General features: G+C 45.5%; 1 protein-coding gene across 6 annotated transcripts in view; it reads left to right on the top strand.

Moving 5' to 3' along the window:
- Positions 1-24,983, top strand: part of PDE1B (phosphodiesterase 1B) — a 499,904-nt gene that overhangs the window by 412,456 nt on the left and 62,465 nt on the right. For all 6 annotated transcript variants that reach the window (XM_073663167.1, XM_073663163.1, XM_073663165.1 and 3 more), the window contains one exon: positions 7,005-7,105. In XM_073663167.1, coding sequence (XP_073519268.1) covers positions 7,005-7,105 — 101 coding nt within the window. The remainder of the gene's footprint in view (positions 1-7,004; positions 7,106-24,983) is intronic.

A 24,983-nucleotide genomic window follows, 5' to 3' on the forward strand; every position in this document is an offset into this window, starting at 1 on the left:
ATCCTGCCGACTACGCCAAAGTTGACGCGCCCCCTGGGACATATTCCTTTTTGAGGGGAATACCCGGCACCGGATCAGATGGGGGGTTGTAGTCTCCGAGCGGCTGTGACCCGGTCCCGTGCCCAGGGCGTCAAGCTCAGTGTGATGTGGCAGTTCTACAGATGTTACTAAAGTTCTTTTGTGTCGACTACGCCACCCGTTGTATTGCGGTCACTATGGCCGCCGCTGCAGCAGGGTCCGCTGAGGCTGATGGTGTAGGTGCAGCTTTTGATGGTATAACCCCCAACGGGTGGGGTATAGCCTCAGGGGGTCAGGTGCAGAGGATGGGGGTTGTGGTGGTGCAGCATAGATGTTAAAGGAAGACAGAGTCGGGTTGTGCAGTTTAGGGTATTTACTCACTGCTGATGTTCCGGTCACTCCAGCTGCTAGTGACCACCCGAGCCGTGCTGCGTCCACCAGGTCCTGGATCCAGCCAACCCCCAAGCGAGTCCGGAGCGTGACCCTGAGCTCTCCTTCTGTCCTTTCTCTGGCCGTCCCCACTAGTGATCCACCCAGGTCCAGCTCCCTCGGGCCTTCTGTTGGGTGACCCTTGGCCTTGGGTTCCCTGACCCTCCGCGTGGTATGCCTTCGGGGTGGATGTAGTGGGTGGCCGTGGCAGACGCTGCCCACGGCCTCCGGTCTCTGGCTGGGGTGTGTTTCTGCCCCCCACCAGCTTGGGTTCCGGTACCCTGATGCCGGCTCTTCACCCGTTGTTTTAATTTGGGATCTTGGAGTCCTCTCTTCTGCTTCCCCCTCTGGGTCTCTCTTTCTCTGCTCCACTCTCTCTCTCTCTAGGGCTCTGCTCTGCTCCTCTTCCTGATTCTGACAGACTGACCCTGATTCTAGTTGGTGCCCACCTTATATATCCCTCTATGTGTGAGCTCAGGTGACCAGCACCCAATGAGCTCCTATCTTTACCCAGGCTGCTCCCCCTATCTGCCCCTACACTACATGGGATGTACCACCCCCCTCCCACTCCAGCCAGGAACAGACTCGGTCGTACCTGCACATTTCTAAGTGGGAGTACCGTCGGCCTGTTCCTCGGAAATGGGATGTGTGTAGTGCATGCAGCCTACCGAGCTCAGTTCCACTCTCCATCCTTGCCCGGGAGTGGAATATCACACCTCTGGGTTGAGGTGCAATACCCCTGTAGCAGCCGAATCCTCAGGGTGCTACACATATACAGTACAGACCAAAAGTTTGGACACACCTTCTCATTTAAAGATTTTTCTGTATTTTCATGACTATGAAAATTGTACATTCACACTGAAGGCATCAAAACTATGAATTAACACATGTGGAATTATATACTTTACAAAAACTGTGAAACAAATGAAAATATGTCTTATATTGTAGGTTCTTCAAAGTAGCCAACTTTTGCTTTGATGACTGCTTTGCGCACTCTTGGTATTCTCTTGATGAGCTTCAAGAGGTAGTCACCGGAAATGGTTTTCACTTCACAGGTGTGCCCTGTCAGGTTTAATAAGTGGGATTTCTTGCCTTATAAATGGAGTTGGCACCATCAGTTGTGTTGTGCAGAAGTCTGGTGGATACACAGCTGATAGTCCTACTGAATAGACTGTTAGAATTTGTATTATGGTAAGAAAAAAGCAGCTAAGTAAAGAAAAATGAGTGGCCATCATTACTTTAAGAAATGAAGGTCATTCAGTCCGAAAAATTGTGAAAACTTTGAAAGTGTCCCCCAGTACAGTTGCAAAAACCATCAAGCGCTACAAAGAAACTGGCTCACATGAGGACTGCCCCAGCAAAGGAAGACCAAGAGTCACCTCTGCTTCTGAGGATAAGTTTATCCGAGTCACCAGCCTCAGAAATCTCAGGTTAACAGCAGCTCAGATTAGAGACCAGGTCAATGCCACACAGAGTTCTAGCAGCAGACACATGTCTTCAACAACTGTTGAAGAGGAGACTTTGTGCAGCAGGCCTTCATGGTAAAATAGCTGATAGGAAACCACTGCTAAGGACAGGCAACAAGCTGAAGAGACTTGTTTTGGCTACAGAACACAAGGAATGGACATTAGACCAGTGGAAATCTGTGCTTTGGTCTGATGAGTCCAAATTTGAGATCTTTGGTTCCAACCACCGTGTCTTTGTGTGACGCAGAAAAGGTGAACGGATGGACTCTACATGACTGGTTCCCACCGTGAAGCATGGAGGAGGAGGTGTGATGGTGTGGGGGTGCTTTGCTGGTGACACTGTTGGGGATTTATTCAAAATTGAAGGCATACTGAACCAGCATGGCTACCACAGCATCTTGCAGCGGCATGCTATTCCATCCAGTTTGCGTTTAGTTGGACCATCATTTATTTTTCAACAGGACAATGACCCCAAACACACCTCCAGGCTGTGTAAGGGCTATTTGACCAAGAAGGAGAGTGATGGGGTGCTACGCCAGATGACCTGGCCTCCACAGTCACCAGACCTGAACCCAATTGAGATGGTTTGGGGTGAGCTGGACCGCAGAGTGAAGGCAAAAGTGCCAACAAGTGCTAAGCATCTCTGGGAACTCCTTCAAGATTGTTGGAAGACCATTTCCGGTGACTACCTCTTGAAGCTCATCAAGAGATTGCCAAGAGTGTGCAAAGCAGTCATCAAAGCATAAGGTGGCTACTTTGAAGAACCTAGAATATAAGACATATTTTCAGTTGTTTCACACTTTTTTGTTAAGTATATCATTCCACATGTGTTAATTCATAGTTTTGATGCCTTCAGTGTGAATGTACAATTTTCATAGTCAAGAAAATACAGAAAAATCGTTAAATGAGAAGGTGTGTTCAAACTTTTGGAATAGACTGTATGTCATAATAAAATTCAGCAGTGTTGTACAGAAGGTCATTATATGCCAAATGCACTAACCGTAGAATATATCACCAAGTGTGAATATAGTACAAAGCTATCTTTATTGTACCACGATTTAAAACTGACATGCAAACATGACGATATATCTCCCAACCACAATACAAACCATAAAACAAGGAAGGGGGGTTAAGGGTTGTTAATTTATTAAAACTACATCACAATATAAATTATTATTATATTTAAAGGGATTGGCCACTACTTTTTTTTTATTGATGGCCTATCCTCAGGCTAGGTCATCAATATCTGTATCGTACATCCGCCAACCAACTGTTACCAGCGCTGGGCAGTTCTTGGATGCTACCGGAACAGAGGAGCTTAGTCATTTCTACAGTAGCTGTAACCGGGTACTACACATGCACCCCGTATTTATAGAGGGGTGATCTGTAATTCCCAGCCCTTGTGTTAATGAGACAATTGGGGAAATCTCATGGTCTAAACACACCAGTATTCTAGCTCAAATTGTGTTAGAAACTGGTGAACGAGCCAATACAACACTTTTTTTTGTATTTTTGCAACGTATGGCTGCTCATTTTTTTTAAGTGACTGCACAACTTTTCTATGGGTGTTTTCTTGTTCCCCGATTAATGTTTTTGGTACATTCCAGTAGATTTGTTAAAAATTGTAACATTTGAGCAGATCTGGGGAAATGCTACATTCAGTAGATGATCAGACATTAGGTGTTTAGTTCCTATAGAGTATCTGCCGAGCGGCAGGTGATTTTAGGTTCCTATCACAGCTATGATTAATGCCGAGGTGAGACAAAGACTGTCTGTCTGGATTTCTTTCCTGTATGGTGGGGGATCTCACAGACATTCATTGCCAAGGTCAGACCCATCGTGGCATAAGGCTGCGACATAATAAACCGAACGCGTAATCACCAGTGAATACCAATTTTCTGTAGCAGATCTAAGAGTCTTTCGTTAAGTGATCGTGAAATTTCATCAGTTGGAGAAAGCAACTGTTTTATTACTTAATTAGTGGCAGAATAAAAAATAGTTTAATTTGTGCTGTGCCAGCAGCTGTGTACCCTCATTTACTGTTATAAATGGAGCTTGGTGTAATGAAGATGGTGGCCATACATTATTAAAGCTCCGACAAATCTATCTTGTAAATGGCGTTTCTTTCACGCCATATTTTTGCTTTCTTTGAAATTAGCCCATGACAAAGCTGTAATGAAATAACCACAGTCACAAAGGGTTAATTCTGCATCAACATTAATGAAGATTTGGGGAAATAGTTTTATTTTGGAAGCTGCTGCATTCTACGTTGACACTGGGCCTCATTTTTCAAAGCTATGTTTGTTGCCCATAGCAACCAATCAGAGCTCAGCTTTCATTTTTTAAACAGCTGTGGTAATATAAAAGCTCCATTTTGAGAGGCTGCTATGGCCAACAGAGACACAGTTTTATGAACATAGAATTTAGCATTTTTAGGCAGTTTTGATAACTTTGCCTGACCTTGTTTACAGCGCACATTCCTGATGTAAACGCAAACATATCCAATAGGCTTCTTGGGATGTGCCCTGTGTCTAAATGGTATAAGTTGGCACTTTTTTTGGAACTGTGTTGTGAATGTGAACTTCTAAAGTCTCATCCGAAATGCTGCTACCATAATACACAGCAGATGTGCCCCATGTGCACACACCCTGAAAGGGGCAAATTGTTCTATCCAGGTTACAGCTGTAAATACTGGCCTAACTAGGAGTCTATAAGGGCTTGTTCGCACAATGCGTTTTTGCCGCGGAAAAAAACAGCTTTTTATAGTACCGGCAAAGTGAATGAGATTTCTGAAATCTCCCACACATGCTGCTTATTTGTTCCTTGCAGATTTGATCAATTAAACCTTTTTTTTTTTCTAATCTGCATCATGTCAATTCTTTTAGCGTTTTTGCAGCTATTTTCACCTATTCAAATGAATGGGAAAAAACGCATCAAAAATGGATGCAAAACCGAGTCAAAAAATTTTGGTTTTTTTTGCTATTGTAAACTTTGTTGGAAAGTTAGTGAAAATCCAGCACTTGATTTCGAGTGTGAATAAAAACTAAAACTTTTATTGAAACATCCAAATTAAAATCGTAGAAATTTTAAAAAGCAGGGCATTCTGGAGGTAGTAGCAAAAACCTACGCGTAGATTTTTGCTGCCGTCTGCAGGATGTCCTGTTTTTTAATGCTTCTACTATTTTAATTTGGATGCTTTAATAAAAGTTATTTTTATTCTCACTGCAATTCAAGTGCTGGATTTTCACTAAGGCCACGGCCCCACTATCAGTATTCGGTGAGTATTTTTTCTCAGGAGTGAGAGCCAAAACCAGGAGTGGGTGATAAATGTAGAATTGGTGACTTGTTTCTATTATACCTTTTCTCTGATTGTTCCTCACCTGGTTTTGGCTCCCACTCCTGAGGAAAAATACTGACCGAATACTGAACAAATACTAATAGTGGGGCTGTGGCAAACTCTCCAAGTCCCATCCATTCCTTCCCAGCTGGGATTTTTCATCTGAGCACTTCCCATGGATCTAAGCAGTTGAGAGGTGAGTTTAAAATGTATGAGAAAAATCTGTTGCAAATACTCAACGTGTGCACATACCGTTAGCATAGGACTTCACCAACCAAAGCATCGAAAATTGTTTGAATCCAGCATTATGCCAATGCAGATCATTTAGAAATCCTTGCTTATAACAAGAAAATAATTAACAGTGACCTCCAAGAAATACAGACAATTTTAACTTTAGACTTTTTTTTTTGCTTGGAGGAAAGTTGAATGACAGCCAGTATGGCCTCTTGGTCTCCCATCTGTTCCAGATCCGGGTTTCTATCATCTGCTCTGTATCACTAGAGATAAATAATAGGGATGAGCAGACCTGTGGATGTCCAGGTTCATCGGGTTCGACCGAACATTAGTCCAAAGTCCCAAATTTGAACCTGAACTTGAACCCCATAGAAGTCAATGGGAACCCGAACTTACGAGCTGTGAGATGGTCAAAGTAAGGGCTAGGGGTTTGACAAAGAAAGCAGAGCACCCCCACATAGTCTCTCTCTCTCCAGCATAGTTCTCCCGGAAATCTAAACACTAAAACGGACTTCCGGGAGAAGTCCGTGTTTGGAGTTAAGCACCTAGTGTCCGATACGAACCCTCAACTTTACAGCTCACGTTCGCTCATCTCTAATAAAGAACACATGATTTTCTGCTGGGGATTTTTGAAAAATGGAATCACACAGCTTTAAGAGCTGTAAAAGCCATCATTGCCTGTCACCCAGCTTTCCAAGGAACAGCCGTGCTCAAAAAGGCGACAGATATAAAGTGACAACAGAATGAGCAATATTTTGCTCGTCCCTTTTTGTTGAAGGTGGAATTCTCTGCAATAACAATGTGCTGCTGTGGTATTTGTGCTGCAATCCTCATGCCCTTTTTTATAAATCACCAGGATTAAAGTGTTTAAAGAGGTTTATTTAACCAGCTTTGTAAGTCCCAAGTGGCTCATTGCTTTTATACACAGGACCAAGATTTATGTACACTGTACGTTTTAAAGGTATACACTTAATTTGTATTAATATTTTCCAGATATTACTAAAATGTCATGAGACTAGAGCTGTCAATCACTAGTAAAATCTCCTTTTTGAGCACAAGTGCCAAGTCTAGCACGCACAGGATCCAAGATGAGATATCTTCTATGTCAGCATCAGCTGAATCTCCGAGCACTGAAATGACAAATCCTTCCTCTGTCGTGCAGAATGTGGTAACAGTGATAATAACTATGGAATAGAGCACTAATGAAAACCTTGTCGTTTTTATAATGCTGAAGGAAGAGCTAATATTGAATATGTAAATATTTAAACTCCATATTAAGACTCCGCAGCTCCGGTGCTTGAAGAATTCTGTATTGCGGAGGAATAAAATGTCTTTGAAGAAAGGTTTTATTCTCTGTGTATTTCAAGATTTTAACAATTCTGCCTTTTACAAAAACGGTGAAGTTATTTTAAGTGATAAATAGGATGTTTTCTTTTTTTCTTTCTATTACTTCAATTACAACTGTTCTCTTTCTCCCTCTAGTGGCTGTTTAGTAAATTACATTTTTTTTCCTTACCTAGCATTGTCTGAATGAGATTGAGGTCCTGGCTATTATTTTCGCTGCTGCTATACATGATTTTGAGCATACAGGAACAACGAACAGCTTCCACATCCAGACAAAGTAAGTAAAACAAAACATTACCGTGAAAATTGTATTCTCAATTGTAGGATGGAGTAGAGCATATACAACCCCAATTCAGAAAAAGTTAGGACGCTATATAAAATGTAAAGAAAACAAGAATGGGATGGTTTGGAAATCTTTTATAGCTATATTTTTTCATAACAGAACATCCAACACATATCAGAAGTTAAAAATTAGACATTTTTCCATTTCATTTTAAAAAATTAAATGTTAGCGTTAAGTTAAAATTCACCAAAAATGTAAACTTATGTCTTCTGCATCTTGAAGCTTTGGCACTGTAGCTTCTTCTTTCGGCAGAAACAACAAAAGGTCACCACTAGTCTTACAAAAAAATATTAGTCGTACAAGAATATATACTTACCGATTATGTATGTTGGTCCAGAGCCAAAGTCATTCAGAGGCCTCACAGATGCCCGCATACACTGTCACGGGGATACCACGACAGAGAGGGGCCAGAAGATAGCGGCGTCTGGTTACACGAACGTCTGCACTAACTAGAACTGCTTCACCTTCCTATGGCTATGTGCCCACGTTGCGGACCTGAAGCATATTTTTTACGCTTCTCTCTGGCGGGAAAATCGCATGCGGATATTACATGCGGTTTTCCCGCCAGGTAGAAGCGTTTGTGAGGCGTCTTTGCATGCATTTCCGCATGCGGGTTATCAAGCACTTCTCCAAGCATCACTTGGAAAAGTGCTTGACAACTTGTTCAGAATGGTAAAAAATAAAAAAATAAACTTTATACTCACCTTCTGATGCATTCTCTGCCCCGTCCGGAGGCTTGAGCGGCTCACGCTGTTGTGTGCAGGACCTGCGGTGACGTCATTGAGTCATGTGGTGGGTCACATGACTCAATGACGTGGCAGGTCCTTCAGACAACAGCGCGACGGAGGGAAAACATCAGAAGATAAGTATAAACTTTATTTTATTCTTTTTTTTACAGGTTCTTTGGTACCCAGGTCTGGATGAGAGTCTCCTCTCATCCAGACTTGGGTACCATCCGCACATTGATTCCGCTGCGCTTCCGCAAAATTAATGAACATGCTGCGGATTTTTGACCGCAGCATATACGCTGCGGAAAAATCCGCAGCATGGGCATTGACATTGCGGAATGCCATTGGGGACCATGGGGTGCGGATATACATGCGTTTTTCAAGCGTTTACGCTGCGGAAATTCCGCAGCATATACGCTTGAAAAACGCTACGTGGGCACACAGCCTATCAGTTTCTTTATCTCCTGGAGCTCTCTGTCCTGAATTGTCTCAGCTGTTCTGTGTTGGCCACTCCCCTCTGGTATATATGCTCACCATTTGCACTTGGGAGTTGTCAGTGATAGTTACCAATATGTAGTAGGTGTAATAATAATAATAATATTAGCAAATACCTCCAATTAGAAATGTAGTATAGTATTCCTGATTCGTTATGTCTGTTTCCTCATGTGCAGGCATTGCAGGACCCTAGGTATCCATGGTTATGACCACTAGCAACTAGCTTACTAACTGTTACTATATCAGTGGTCGTAACTATGGATATCTAAGCTACTGCAATACTTGCACATGGAGTAAGCGACTTAGCGAATCAGAAAAACTATACTACATATTGGGATAGGATCTTGGAGATGGGAGTACCCCTTTAAGGTTAGTTTGACTCCATCATGGCGATTGTCTCCATCACAATTTTGCATTTAGGTCCATACATTTTATACAGATGTAGAGGACAGTCCAATAATTTACAGTTTAGTAACTCCCTTCTGGGTAATAATAAAGATTTATTCCTAGCATTTTGAAAAATCTATTGCAAAAAAATTATTTCAAGTATCTCTAAAAAAAAAATATTTTACAGGCAAAAATCTTTTGGGATTTAACTAATACATTTCTATGAGACATTAAAACGGCAAGATTTCCATAGAAACAGTCAGGGAGTCGCATGCCTCGAGTGACATAATGGTGTTATTTCGGTGTCTCACACATCAGCAATGTATTCGCTTGTTTGCAGTAGCTTTTTATGCACTTGAAAATTCTGCAGAGAGACTCTCTTTCTTTCCATTACTGTTTTCTGGATCCATTACAAATGTTAACATTATTATTATACATTACTATATTGTGTGACTGTTTATAGAACTCCCTATAATTCCCATTAATTAAATAGAAAAAAAGCATAAAAGGTTTTATGGCGGTAGAAACATCACCACTCTTGAATATAGGCTGTATCTGGTACTGCAGCTCAGCCATATTCAAATGCTCTGAAGCTTTCTCAGAGACAAAACAGACCTATAAAGCTAGGGTCACACAACTGTATGTTCTCCATCCGAGAAAAATGTTCCAATTATCCTAATCGGACTCTGGTCAGAGTTAGGACAAAGTGGGATCCGTTTTTCTCGGATGTGGAGAATTTAAAAAAAAAAAATTTCTCCATTCTGTCAGTCTGTGAAAATCGGATCACATTCAGATGTCATCTGAGTGCGGTCTGATTTTTTTTTACACGGACCCATAGACTTGAATGGCCAAATGCGATCTGATTATCTGAGGCAAATCGTGCATGCAGTGATTTTTTTCCTCGGACTACTTGGTCCAAGGAAAAAATTGGACATGTGCACAGCCCCATAGAATAACATTGGTCCGAATGCGATCCAACATTTTGACATACTGCATGCTGTGACCCGATTTCTCTCCTTCCAATTCTTCATTTTCCGCTTCTTCAACTGTGGCTTCTGCTCCATTGCTTTCCAATGTGGAGATGTTTGAGAACACATGTCCCATAAGAATCAATGAAGAATGACGTTTCAAAAAATATTAGCTCGACACTTCTTATCCTAGAAGGCGCAGCTCTATGGGCTGTAATACATGCTGCGGTAGAGTCTACTTCTTCTTTTCCTAGAAAGTGCTGTGCCGTAGACTATGAAATATTCTGCTGTAGGTTTTGCTTTATCACGGGATACGCCAGACCTTTATTTAGGCGGTGAGCTTTTCTGTACGTGGTGTGTCAGAGGCAGGTCTAGAAGACAGCTATTCATAGGGAAAAAATGCATTTTTAAAACTTTATTAAGTTCTCAAAAGTAATGAATTGGCTAGTCCAAAATACAAACATAATGCCTACAAAGTTACGTCGCCATTTGCAAATTCCAAGTTGCATTGGCCACCATTTTGGTTACCATCTGGGGTGTTGCTTTTGATCTTTTTTTTTTTAATGTTGTAAATATTTATAATTTTTACAATTTTCCTGGAGGCTGCCATATTAGAGATACATTACTTCCTGTAAAGTCAGAACAGCAGGTCCTGTGTGCTGTATGGCAGCTTAGTCATTTCATAGAGAAATGTTTTAGATTGTACTATGTAATGGAGTGCAGCCTCTTCCTCCAGAGACCATAGAGATTCACACAGATCTTTATGACTGTATTTATGATAGTATACAATGTTGTTTTATTACCTTATCTACAGCTGTCACTAAAGCTTTACAATTGTTTGGCCGATTGCTCGATCTGCCTGACGTACCCATACAGAGGAGCACTCGCTCAGAAGTGCTTGCTTTGTTCTCTATGAGAGAGCCGCTGCCAGATAACTCTGGTGGTGGCTCATCTTTTAAGGAACAAAAGTGTGACGCTAGTCACTACTCACATACTATACGTGAGGTGGGGAAGTCAAGGAGTCCGAGGTCAAAAGAGAGGTGGGTACATCATAAACAAAGAGGTGAGGCAAAGGCATAGTCAGGTGACAGTCCGGGGTCAGAATTCTAAGAAGGTAGCGGTTAAGACAAAGGGGCTAGACAAACGGATAGTTAAAGGCAAATCCAACGGGCAACGAAGATGAGAATACTAGACCTCAAAGCACAGAGAAACACACATCACTTGACAGAGCTACAACTGGCAGAGATCAGAGGCAGACAACCAGCTAAATAACCTGAGAATCATTCAAAACGGGAAACACCTGTAGGAAACCCAGCATGCCCCAGGCCAGTTTGAGCGACTGGACTGTCACTCACCACACTGACAGCTCAGCATGCCCAAGCCTCAGATTGGACGGCTGAGCTGTCTATCACGATATTGACAGCTCAGCACACCGCTGCCTCAGATTGGACAGCTGAGCTTCCACTCACCACAATGAGAGGAGGAATCGTGACCAAAAAGATTTGCAGTCCAAAAACGGATATGTCTGATCCTTCTACTACCGACATCATCTGACTGGGGAGAGTCGGATGCACCCATACATATTATTTTGTCGACCAAACTCGTCAATATCAGCAGGTTTGGACATGCTGGACAACAGTGTGAGCAGCGTCTTCTTACCTAAACAACTCTGGTATGTCCAGTATTATATCAGAAAGACAGGCTGGAGTGTGGACAGCAGTGTGAGCAGCCACTTCTTACCTCAGCACTCCTGATATCTCCAGTATTTTTTTTCTACTAAATGTGTATATGTAGTGTACTGTTAGTCGGTTAATATACTCACCTATCACAGTATTCTCTGGTATCAGGTGCCCTTCTGCTCCTCCTGTGAGTGACGTCACCGCTCTTCAGACTATCTGTGTCACGCTGTGCTCTGCATGACCCGGATGTGGCTTTTACAGTGTAAGCCTGTGGAGCAGTAGAATGAGGCTCAGAACGAGGCTCCAAAGGCTTACGTTGTAAAAGAGACTTACAACTCACTCAGAGCACAGGGTGACATCACTGAGAAGAGGAACAGAACAGTGCTCGGTACCGGAGAAGATGGCGGTAGGTGAGTGTATGTATTAACATTCCCTCTACACAGCATACACAACTGATGCACCCTCCCCCATCATTCTTCCTCTGTGCTTTAACAGTCTCCTCACCGTGACATGCTTAACATGTCACTCTCCGCAAGGAGAAATGTTACCCCTTAGATCAGGGGCCTCAAATATGCGGCCCGTGGGCCGCATGCGGCCCCTACGGCTCTCTGCACAGCAATACCAGTGCCAGCCGCTGGCCTATCAGAGGCCAGCAGCTGACATCTGTGCATGGCAGTGACGTCATACGCTGCTGAGCTGGGACGCAGACTTCAGCTGCTGGCCTCTGGTAGACATAGGCCTATGTGAAATACAGCACAGGGGACCTGTGCGCAGCATGGGGGGGGACCCTGTGTGCTGTATGGGGTGGGGGGAGGACCTGGATGGGGGACATGTCTGCAACATGGGGACCTGGATGGGGGACATGTCTGCAACATGGGGACCTGGATGGGGGACATGTCTGCAATATGGGGGACCTGGATGGGGGACATGTCTGCAAGATGAGGACCAGTATAGAAAAAAAATGGTATCACTAAAAATGTCACTTTGTCATGCAAATAATGCGGCCCCCCAAATTAAATGTTTTTCCGTGTGCGGCCCATATACCCAGCTGAGTTTAAGACCCCTCCCTTAGATAATAGTCTTTAGAAATGCTAATAAATTGCATTAGTAGCCCTATCTCACCCTCCTCCATTTTTTCGCTCATCCCACCATTGGGTCCACTTGGAGTTCCCAAAAAAAGATTCAGGACCCAAAAATACAAAAATGTGCCTGTCCCAAAATTTAGATCCTCTCAGTTAGCCATCTAATGTGGCTTTACTTCTCAGTGTGCATAGACATTTCATACACATATGGGAAATTCCAAGCTTTCTTCCAGGGTTGACCTCCCTTCTTTTGTTGGTATAAGAGATGAGCTGACCATAGGGACAGGTTACATATTTAGTGGACTTTTCCTACAGCAGTTTGATGTTAGTCCAGAATTCATGTAATAATATATAGCCCCTTTCACGTCATTATCTGTCGCTACTACTGGTTCATTTACGCCATGAAACTCCTCACTCTCAAAAACTATAATTTATTTTCTGATCATACATTCCCTTTAAGTGTGGATCTTAAACTTGGAATGAGTAGGTTCCTAATTAATATATTTGCTAAGTTAATTGATAAAGCTTATTAAGTGCTTATGAAATATACGTTTGAAAAGTCAGTTTTTTTTGGATAGATTCTTAAAATTGTAAAAGTGGAGACGTTGCAAAGAAGGACAACAAGGTCATTGAAGAAAAGACTTCACTTGAGTTTTGACTAGAGCAGAGAACATTGACGTGGAGGATGTGATTACTCCATATATATAAATCAGTAATGCTCCATCCCAGTATCAATTGTACTGCCCCCACACACAAGGTCAATTCTTCGCAGCTGGACATGAGGAAATTTGATTTCCAGCTACAAAAATGATTATTTACGGTCTGAACCGTAATGTTCTCGCAGAAGAGCTGGAATTACTAAAAACCGTAGATGATAGGATTTCATATATATGCCTGTAAGGACTTGTTATAAGTATATATACACAGCTCCTAGCACTAATAATACAGTAAATTGATGACTCAGATATCTCACTTATTCACAGTGTGCTGTCAGTAGTTTTCTGAAAGATGCTGTATAAACTTGCGTTTCTCTTCAGTTTCAAGCGGAATAGGGAATTTATTGTCTATTTGAATCCCCAGTGACAAAGTGGATAGATCTATCATAAGTCACCGCTGTCATTCTGGACATGGTGTCCAATGCCCTGTTGATATTTATTTATTTTACTCACTTGTATAGCGCCATTAATTCCACAGCGCTTTACAGACATTATCATCGCTGTCCCCATTGGGGCTCACAATCTAGATTCCCTATCAGTATGTCTTTGGAGTGTGGGAGGAAACCAGAGAACCTGGAGGAAACCCATGCAAACACAGGGAGAACATACAAACTCCTTGCAGATGTTGTCCTTGGTGGGATTTGAACCCAGGACCCCAGTGCTGCAAGGCTGCAGTGCTAACTGAGCTACCATGCTGGTATAGTTGGTACATGGTGGTCATCTCTATTAAAATGTTGATTTCTGGTCTTGCGTATTTTCACATATATAGGTGGCACCCAAGTGAAATTTAAGCTGCAAATTTCTCTCATTTAAACACTCTCGTACTCCTCCGTTTCCACCATCACTCTGCTACCACTTTTCTTTTGCTTACAGCATGCTACCTAAGAGACCGTCCATCGCTGCTGTCGACCTTGTAAGCACTACCCTGAAGCTAGCCAGGATTTTGAGATAACAGCGCGCTCCCGCTATCCGTGCCAGCCACAAAAAAAAGTGCTTAGAAGATCAGGAGAAATGAGCTTGTCAGCAGTGCACAGGTTCTGTGGTCTGGCAGTGGTGGACGGTCTCCAAGCCTACAAGTTGTAAGCAAAAAAATAGTAAAATGTTAATATTTCAAGAACAATTGGTCTTTTGGAACATCAAATTGGTAGCTCAGGAGTGTGGCTTTCTTTTTGAAGATGTTCATAATTGGAAACACTTGAAGTGGTCTATAGTTATAGGTTACTAAGTCATTGATTACTTGGTTCACTGGAAGATCTTCTTTTGTCCAGTTGTTCTGTCCAAAGTTGGATGAAAATCAATGCACGTAAGTTCTGTGGTTCTGTTCACATCTGCATCTAAGGCCCCAATCAGAACCTCCATTACAGATCTATTTAGTTAGCAGCACTATTTTCTCTGTCAAAATGATGAAATTCATGGTGATACCTGACGGCCCCCATTATAAGTCGTGTGGTCCATGTAGACCGTTGTATCAATCGTGCTACATTATGAATGAAAACCTTGATGCAAAGGGTGGACAGAGCCTGAGTAAATAAGATGTAGAACTCTGACCTAAAAGTTGGGTATGAGACTAGATTTACACAAAGCTGACTTTCTCAAGTACATTTGACGTGCCCCCTGGGCCTGTGCTGTGCAGGGGGATACCCGGAGCCGGATCGCTGGGGGTTGTAGTTCTCCGTGGCGGTGACCCGGTCCGTGCCCAGGGCGGTCAAACCAGTGGCAGTCTATTGGTATTGTAATTGTCCGACTACGCCACCCGTGGATTGCGGTCAGTGGGGACCGCCGCTGCGCTGCAGACCGCTGAGGCTGATGTAGTTTGCGCAGCCGAGTATGGGATAACTCCCCACGGAAGAAGTAATGCCTCAGGGCAGCTAATGTGGATGATGGGAGTGATGGTGTGAGCGTCCCAGTAGTAATGGTGCTGGTGCGGCGATGAAACACAGAGACGTGTGGTGCAGTTCAGGGTCTTTACTGATGTTATAAGGCAGACCCTCCCAGGAGTACTGGCTAGTATAAGGGGCCTGGTCAGTCTATGAGCAAGCAGGATCTCCCCTGGCCAGGTGGAGTTGTAGGCCTCCCCGACTATCTGCACTCTTTCCTGGCTACCTTGCTCTATGCGGGTAGAAGTAGCCCACGTCCCTGAGTATACCGTGTGGTGCTCACCCGTATGGCCGGTGACTTGGGGCCTTCCGTTAGCCTCCGCTTCACGATGGCGGTGCTGGTCCCTTGCTTGTGACCATGCCTTCGGGTTTCTAAGGCCAGAGGACATGGACTCCCCTGCCGGTTGGATTCTGCTGCTGGACCTGGATGTCCCCACAGCCTCGGACTCCGTGTCCGGGTTAATGTCTTCAACCAGGGCGAACTCTGCTCAGCTCCAGCCCCTGGTATTCAGCTACTGTTCCTACAGAGCTCCTGGTTCTTACTTTCCCTCTCCAGGCTCTGACTGCTCTGCTTGTTCTGCAGGCTCTGTCTCTGTCTGGGACTTCACTCTTTCTCTCTCAATCCCGCCCCAGACCCAGTTTATAAGGGCAGATTCCTCCCCTCCCAGGTCTGGGTGGGCCGTGTTGCATGCTCAGGGCTCCTGACCAGAGAAATCTCCCACTTGCTCTCAGACATAATATCTCTATTACTGTGGCAACCAGACCCCTGGGGTGTCACATTCCCCCCTAGTAAATTTTAGTACTCCGGGACTAAACACACATTTTTTTTTTAAAGAAACATAAATACAGGGTATAACAATAACACAATAACATATTTACAAGAAGCTTTAGTTCTTTAAAGGTCACGGCGTGTCCGCAACTGGGTGTCCATATCACCCAAGGTGAAGTTTTAAGCGAAGTAGGGGACCTGTCCAAAGCAAACCCCTTGCGTTGGCCTTGGGCGTGGCTGCAAGGCTGGAGCTAGCTACTTTGGACCGCAAGTAGGCCACGCCAGACAGGTTTTCTCTTCCGCGGTCGTCTTCGCAAGAGGCACCATGGTGCAACTATCTACAAGAATGTTCCGGTTATCCAGTGTCCATAACCTGTTAGTCCAAAGAAATCTGCAGGGTAACTGAGAAACATAATTAATAACAGGCAACAAACATAAACCATAAACAGTTAAACAGGTAAATTCACAGTGCATTACTTTAGATTTTCCAGCGAGCGGGCATCTGACCTCTAGTGACTCTAGTGGACCTACGGAGCTCACTAACTGGTCCTGCACTACAGGGTGTAGGAGGTGTTATGGGTAAGCTGGGCAGCTGTCTGCGCACTCTTTGGCTCACTAGGGGCACGGCAGGCTCACTACTAGCAGAGGGTTGATTCTCCTGTGCTGCTGGTGTGGACTCTTCTGCCTCTTGGGCCGGCTGCTCTTCCAGCAATACCTGGTCTTCTGTAGGCACTTGAGGGGCTGGCTGGAGAAAGGTGAGGACGGGCACCACGATGGCGTTGTTTACTTGTGTCCAGGACCGGGGAAAGTCTCCGAGTACGGTGCTGATCATTTCCTCCTTTTCCTCTACGAGTTGAGGGTCTTCCTGATCTTCATCCGTGCTTTGCAACTTCTCGGGGCACTTTTTCAGGTGGTCTCTGGAGACAGTGGCTGTGGTCTCTCCTCCATCCTTACTGATGACGTACACCTTTGGATTATTGTGGCTTGAGGGCAGTACGGTGTACGGGTCTTTCTCCCACTGGTCGTCCAACTTATGGAGCCGCCTTTTTCTTTTCAAGACCTGCTCTCCAGGTACCAGGGGAACAGCGGGAGCATGTTGGTTATAAGTTCTCTCCTGCCTTTCTCTTGATTGACAGAGACTTCGCTCGACGCTCTCTTGTACTTTCCGGTACTGCTGCTGCCGTTCTGTATCCCAGTCTGTCTCTGGTGAGGTGTCCTCGGGTATCAGGACTCCCATATCCAGGTCAACAGGCAGCTTACCAGGTCTTGCTCGCATTAGGTAAGCCGGGGTACAGTTGGTGGAACCTACCGGGATGTGGTTATACAGGTCCACCAGATCGGGCAGTTTCTCAGGCCACAGACTGCGTTCTTCCAGGGGCAATGTTTTTAGCAGATCTATCACCACCTGGTTCATCTTCTCGCAGAGTCCATTGGTTTGGGGGTGATAGGGCGTTGTTCTTATCTTCTTGCAGCCATTCAGGTTGCAGAACTCCTGGAAGACCTCCACTTCGAAGGCTGGTCCTTGGTCCGTCAGCACTTGGTCCGGGTACCCGTGTGGGCGGCAGAAGTGCAGCTGGAAGGCTCTAGCTGCTGTTTGTGCTGTTAAGTCTTTGACGGGGACCACCACTAAGAATCGGGAGTAGTGATCCACGATGGTTAGGGCGTAGACATACCCGCTTCTGCTTGGAGCCAGTTTAACATGGTCCAGAGCGACCAGTTCCAGCGGCTGCCTGGTGATGATGGGCTGCAGGGGAGTCCTCTGGCTGGCATGGTCCCTTCTTCTTAGATTGCACGGGCCACAGTCTCTACACCACCTCTCAATGGCTCCTCTCATGCCTATCCAGTAGAACCGTTCACGCAGCAGGAACTCCAGCTTCTTCCATCCAAAGTGCCCGGCTCCATTGTGGTAGGCCTCCAGCACCATAGCCGCGTCCCGTCTCGGTACCACCACCTGCCAGATCAGCTCATGTGTCCGGGAATTGACCATTCTGCGGCACAACTTCTCCTTGTAGAGGAACAGTCTGCTCTTCTCCGTCCACAGTTGCTTGGTCTCTTCCGGAGCGTCTGGGTCTAGGCGGGCGTCAGCCTGGGTCAGCATTTCCTTCACCAGACGGACTGCGGGGTCACTGTCTTGCGTCTCCGCCCAGTTGTAGTGGGGTAAGGGGTTGAACGTAGCGGATCGCTGGCCCCTTACACTGTGGGAATACTGGGTAATCCCATGATGGTGAAATGCAGGGAGTTCGATCTCTTCCAATTCTTCTGGATCCTCACCTTCGTCCGGTAGGTTTGGCATCCTAGACAGGGCGTCCGCGTTGGTATTGGAGCGTCCTGCCCGGTATTTGATGGTGAACTCAAAATTGGACAGGCGGGCCATCCATCTCTGCTCCAGGGCACCAGTCTTGCAGTGTCCAGGTGTGTCAACGGGTTGTTGTCCGTGTACACGGTGAACCTGGAAGAGGTAAGGTAATGCTTAAAACGTTCGGTTACTGCCCACACCACTGCCAGGAACTCCGAGCTTGAACGAGCTGTAATTCTCAGGGTTTCTTTCCGTGGGTCGCAGTTTTCGGCTGGCGTAAGCAATTACCCGTTCTCTCCCCTGCTGGATCTGGGACAGTACGGCTCCTAGCCTGAAGTTGCTTGCGTCCGTGTAGAGGATAGAGGGCTGGCTGTAATCAGGGTACGCCAGGATTTCATCCCCCGTGAGGGCCATCTTCAGCTGGCGGAAGGACTCCTCTTCCAGCTTTTCCCATTTGAAGGGTGGCTTCTGGTTTTTGGCCTTCCTGGACTGGCCTATCAGGAGGTCCTGCATAGGAGCTGCCTTCTTGGTAAAACCGGGAATGAATCTTCGGTAGTAGCCTACCAACCCGAGGAACTGCCGCACTTCCTTTATGCTGGATGGTCTTGGCCAGTCCTTAATCACGGTGATCTTGTCAGGGTCGGGGGCTACTCAGTCAGCACTCACCACTAGAGATGAGCGTTGTTCTACTCGAACTGTTCGCCAATCTCAAATTCGAGCTGTTTTGGGCGGTGTTCGAGCCGTTCGGCGAACACGAACAATTTGAGAAAAATTCGGCTGTTCGAGGTTATGTTCGATAACTGTTCGTGCACCAAAATCATAACTGGATTTTTTCTCAGTAATGATGAAAATTAATGTTAATACGCAGTTTGAGTGTACAGCGGGGTGGGGGGAGGGGCAGGGGATGGATCTCTGCAGGAACAATGAAGATCTCCATTTTTTTTTCTCTTTCCCGCATTTGCAGTGGGGAGGTGCAATCTGTCAGCCTATCAGCAGCGCACACACGGAGCGAAGTGCTTTTTTTCACACAAGCAAGGGCATGTGTCATTGGCAGTGTATGTCACATGTCCTTGCCCTATAAGACCAAGCCCTTTTCCCCGTCGCCACCATTTTGTCACTGCTGCAGCTGCGTGTTAGACGGCACCGCTGTTGCTGTGTGCGCTATACCTTGTTAATTTCAAGCCAATTTTCGCACAAATCTACAGATAGCTTGGGAGTAGGGAATAGTTGTGATTGCAGTCCTTTTAAGGACTAGGTTACAGCATTTCCTACGACTTTTATCAGGCAGGTCTGTGCTGTTAAATAGATAGATTGTGGGAGTAAAGACTAATTGTAATTGGAGTCCTTTTCAGGACTAGGTTACATCAGTTCCTATCAGTTTTTGCCAGGCAGGTCTGTGCCAGTGCTGTGCAAGTTTTTTTCACAGCATTTGGCTGAATCTAGCAAAGCTAATCCTTTTTGGCCTATTGCAGAGTGTGTTAGTCAGTGGGGTAGCCTATCTGTGTTGCAAGATATACCACCTGTGTATAGAATACCAATTTTTTTACTGCACCTAGTGAAGTAAAATCTTTTGGGCATAGCATCATTCTATTAGTCCATCTATACTGACCTCCATCAGGTTGCAAACTGAATATAATTTTTTTCTGCATCTAGCTCTGAAAAAATATTGGGCTTCTAGCTGTGTGTGGGACTTGTTGTATTAGTCCATCTATACTGACCTCCATCAGGTTGCAAACTGCATATATTTTTTTCTTCATCTACCTCTGAAAAAATATTGGGCTTCTAGCTGTGTGTGGGACTTGTTGTATTAGTCCATCTATACAGACCTCCATCAGGTTGCAAACTGAATATATTTTTTTCTGCATCTACCTCTGAAAAAATATTGGGCTTCTAGCTGTGTGTGGGACTTGTTGTATTAGTCCATCTATACTGACCTCCATCAGGTTGCAAACTGAATATATTTTTTTCTGCATCTACCTCTGAAAAAATATTGGGCTTCTAGCTGTGTGTGGGACTTGTTGTATTAGTCCATCTATACTGACCTCCATCAGGTTGCAAACTGAATATATTTTTTTCTGCATCTACCTCTGAAAAAATATTGGGCTTCTAGCTGTGTGTGGGACTTGTTCTATTAGTCCATCTATACTGACCTCCATCAGGTTGCAAATTGAATATAATTTTTTTCTGCATCTAACCCAGCCAATAGTTTTGGCCTAATACCACAGTTTGGCCACTCAGCTCTGCTCGGTTCCCATCCATTGTTTTTTTGTGCAAACAACTCCAGAGTTGTGAATTAGTTAACCACCAAAATGAGTGGAAAAAGGCCTGCTGCTGGTGGAAAGGGGAATAGGCGTGTTGGGAAGAGGAAAAAAGGTTGTGTCCGTGGGGTAGGTGTTAAAGCAACAGTAACATCTGCAGAAGAAAGACCATCTTCCAGCCAAACTAAAATGTCTACTTCTTTTAGCGGACAATGTGATAAGATCCCTTTCTTACGGCCACGCCAATCGCTACAAATTCCAGATGAGGCACAAAAACAGCAGGTGCTTCAACGGATATCAAGTGCTCCTTTAAGTGGGCTCTCCTCCACATCAACTTCAACATCACAAATACTCCAGTCCTCAAAGGTGTCACCCCAATCGCACTTGCTTCCTCACAGCTCCCAAATCTCCAGCTGCCCGTCTGAGTATGAGGTAGAACAGATGGTTGAGTCTGCAGAGCTGTTTACTCATACTATAGCCTGGGAATCAGAGGTCGACTCCAGCGCTTCTGTGAATCCAGACGAGGAAATGATCTGCACTGATGCCCAGAATCTTTATGAGTCGGATCCAGGACCAGACGCAGAAGGTTCTGACCATAATGTAGACCCTCATTCCCAAACTGTAACTCCTGTTGGTGGAGACAATGAGGAAGACGATGATAAGACTCAAATACCTGATTGGAGCGACAACTTTAGTTTTTTGTCAGGGCAGGAACAGGTTGGCTCTGAGGACGACGGGTGTGATAACGCACAGGGTGATGATGATGATGAGGTTGGAGATCCCACTTACTGTCAACCCACAGTCAGCCAAGAGATGAGGTCAGCAGAGGAGGTGGAGGAAGATGCTAGTGACGACGAGGTCAGGTTGCGCCTTCCTGGACAGAGACGTAGTACTGGAAGCACGTCAACAACTGCATCCTCAAACACAACTCTGCCTCTCACCACAAGTCGTGGTGGCTCTTCAGGTCGCATGGGTGCTAAGCCTTGCATAGCCTGGGCATTTTTTCAGATCGATAAAGATGACCCAAGTCGTGTTATCTGTAACATTTGTCAGCAAAAGCTAAGTAGAGGCCAAAAAATACATAGTTTGAGTACTTCATGCATGAACCAGCACATGGACATGAAGCATAAGTTGCAGTGGGAAGCTCAGTGTGCTACAATGCGGCCTAGCCGGCCGGGCCAACCACCGTCTGCCATATCTTGTGCATCCACGGCCTCTTCATCCTCTGTGACTGGGGGGACAGCAGTCACACCTGTTTTGGGGCGCAGACCTGCCACCTCTTTACCCGCAACAGCCAGCGTGATTGGCAGGTCATCATTTTCTTTGGAGGTGGTAACACCAGCTGGTGTTGAGCGCTGTCCGACATCGATAGCACCACCTTTGGATCAAGGCAACCTAACATGTCCGCCTGCATCTTCCTCACAGACCGGCAGTTTGCCGGGGACACCCTTATCAACCCCGTCTAAGCACAATAGCCAGCCCTCGGTCCCTCAGATGTGGACAAGTAAAAGACCATTTCCTCCTAGCCATGAGAAAGCTAAGAGGTTGAATTTCACCATCTGCAAGTTCTTGGCTACAGAAATGCTGCCTTTCCGCCTGGTGGACACAGAGGATTTTCGAGACCTTATGTCCGTCGCAGTGCCCCAGTACCAGATGCCCAGTCGGCACTACTTCTCAAAGAAAGGTGTGCCTGCGCTCCACCAGCATGTCGCACACAACATCACCGCTTCTTTGAGAAACTCTGTGTGTGACAGGGTGCATTTCACCACAGACACTTGGACGAGTAGGCATGGACAGGGGCGTTACATGTCGCTGACTGGGCACTGGGTAACTATGGTGACAGCAGGACAAGGGGCTGCTGTCCAAGTCTTGCCGTCCCCACGAGTTGTGCGTCAATCCTCTTTATGTCAAAGTTCCTCCACTGCTTCTGCCTCCTCAACCTCCTCTCGGTCTTCCACCTGCACCCAAAGCCTGTCTGGTCATGCCACAAGCTTTCTAACTGCGCAGAAGGGATCCTGCACACCTCCTTACTATGCTGGCAGTAGGGCTCAACGTCATCAGGCGGTTTTTACATTGAAATGTCTGGGAAATGTGAGTCACACAGCTGAGGAGTTGTGGTCAGCTCTGGAGAACCAATTTCATGAATGGTTGTCTCCACTAGACCTGAAACCAGGGAAGGCCGTGTGCGACAATGCTGCAAACCTGGGTGCGGCCCTTCGCCGGGGCAATGTCACACACTTGCCTTGTATGGCTCACGTGTTGAACCTGGTTGTCCAGCAATTTTTAGCCCACTATCCCAGACTAGATGGCCTTCTGCAGAGGGCACGGTCGCTGTGTGCTCACTTTCGCCGTTCGCATCCCGCAGCTCAGCGACTTACATCTCTACAGAAGTCGTTGGGCCTGCCACTTCACCGGCTAAAATGCGATGTGCCTACCCGGTGGAATTCAACTCTGCACATGTTGCAGCGACTGTGGCAGCACCGACAGGCCCTGGTGCAATACGTTCTGACGTATAGCCTGGGCCAACGAGATCCAGAGGTGGGGCAAATCACGCTGGAGGAGTGGTCTCAGATCAGGGACCTATGCACCCTTCTGCACAGTTTTGAAATGGCGACGAAGATGTTTAGTGCTGACGATGCCATTATCAGCATGACTATTCCGGTGATTTACATGCTGGAGCACATGTTAAACAGAATTCGGAGTCAGGTGGTGGCACAAGAGGAGGTGGAGGAAGTAGAGGAGGAGGAGTTGTATGCGGAAGGGCTAACATCTGCAAGGTCCAGACGGTCAGCAGCACCAAGGCGGCAGGCATGTGAGGGTGGGGGAGATGGTTTTACCAGGGCGCATGGTAGCAGCCAAACTAGTGAGGAAGGTGCAGGAGCCCAGGAAGAGGTGGAGGACGAACTGATGGAAGACTCATCAGATGAGGGAGACCTTGATCACATTTCTGTTGTGCGAGGTTGGGGGGAGAGGACAGAGGAAGGAAGCATGATTGTTACCTCGCCACCAACACAACAGGGACTTGGTGCTCCTGGATGCGCAACACACATGAGTGCCTTCTTGCTGCACTACCTGCAACATGACCCTCGAATTGTGAGAATTAGAAATAATCCTGACTACTGGGTTGCCACACTGTTAGATCCCCGGTACAAAAGTAAATTTGCAGAAATTATTCCTGCCATAGAAAGGGATGCACGCATGCAGGAGTATCAGCAGAGACTGTTGCAGAATCTTACATGTGCTTTTCCACAAAATACCAGTGGTGCACGTAGTGAATCTCACAGTTCCAACTTGCCAACCGTGGGACCGTCAAGTGTTCAGCACTCAAACTGTAACAGAACCACAGTATCTGCTGGTAACATCAATTTTGCGGAATCATTTCACCACTTTTTTAGCCCATCCTTTGCAAGGCCACAGGAGACAAGAAGTCTGACACATAGTCAACGCCTAGAGACGATGGTACAGGAGTATCTCCAAGTAAACATTGAAGCCATGACTGTGTCACTGGACCCTTGCTCTTTTTGGGCTTCCAATCTGGATAAATGGCCGGAGCTAGCCACTTACGCCTTGGAGATCTTGTCATGCCCCGCAGCCAGCGTTCTGTCTGAACGTGTGTTCAGCGCTGCTGGTGGTGTGCTGACAGATAAGCGCACGCGGCTCTCCACTGATAATGTAGACAGACTCACGTTCATAAAGATGAACAAATCATGGATCCGAAACGACTTTTCTACCCCTGTGTCTTCCTGGGGAGAGTAAAAGCTTGATGATTGGTTAAAATCACCCTACCAACCGTTTTAAGCTTTCAAATTACTAATCATGTTTATCTGTATCTTGGCTGGAAAATAATTTGGGCTTTGTAGCAGTGTGCAGCACTGATTCTATTAGGCCATCTATAATAAGCTCCACCAGATTTAAAATTACTAATCATGTTTATCTGTATCTTGACTGGAAAATAATTTGGGCTTTGTAGCAGTGTGCAGCACTGATCCTATTAGGCCATCTATACTAAAGCTTCACCAGATTTAAAATTAATAATAATTTTTAGCTGCATCTAGCCCGGAAAATAATTTTGGGGCTCCGAGATGCGCAAGACACATAAGTGCCTTCTTGCTGCACTACCTGCAGCATGACCCTCATATTGTCAGAATTCGAAGTAATCATGACTACTGGGTTGCCACACGCTTAGATCCCCCAAACTTTTCGATCAACCTTTTCATTTTAATAAAGACCAAAAAAATGGTCATTTTTGAAATTATAAGCATTAGCAGGTTGTTAGAAACTGAAATCAAACAGTTTTCAACTCAAAACTTTATTCTAGGTGATGTTACATTTTCACATAGGACCCCTTGTTCGAAAGGAGCTTCTGAACTCTCTCGTCCATTGAATTTGTCAGGTTTTGGATGGTTTCTGCTTCAATTGTTTTGCATGAGGACAGAATACCCTCCCAGAGCTGTTGCTTAGATGTGAACTGCCTCCCGCCATCATAGACACTCCTTTTAATGATGCTCCAAAGGTTCTGAATGGGGTAGAGGTCAGGGGAGCATGGGGGTCACACCA

This window comes from Phyllobates terribilis, unplaced genomic scaffold (genome assembly GCF_046119375.1).
Source record: "Phyllobates terribilis strain yellow unplaced genomic scaffold, ASM4611937v1 Scaffold_2__4_contigs__length_985480577, whole genome shotgun sequence".
In the NCBI taxonomy this organism is placed as follows: domain Eukaryota; kingdom Metazoa; phylum Chordata; class Amphibia; order Anura; family Dendrobatidae; genus Phyllobates; species Phyllobates terribilis.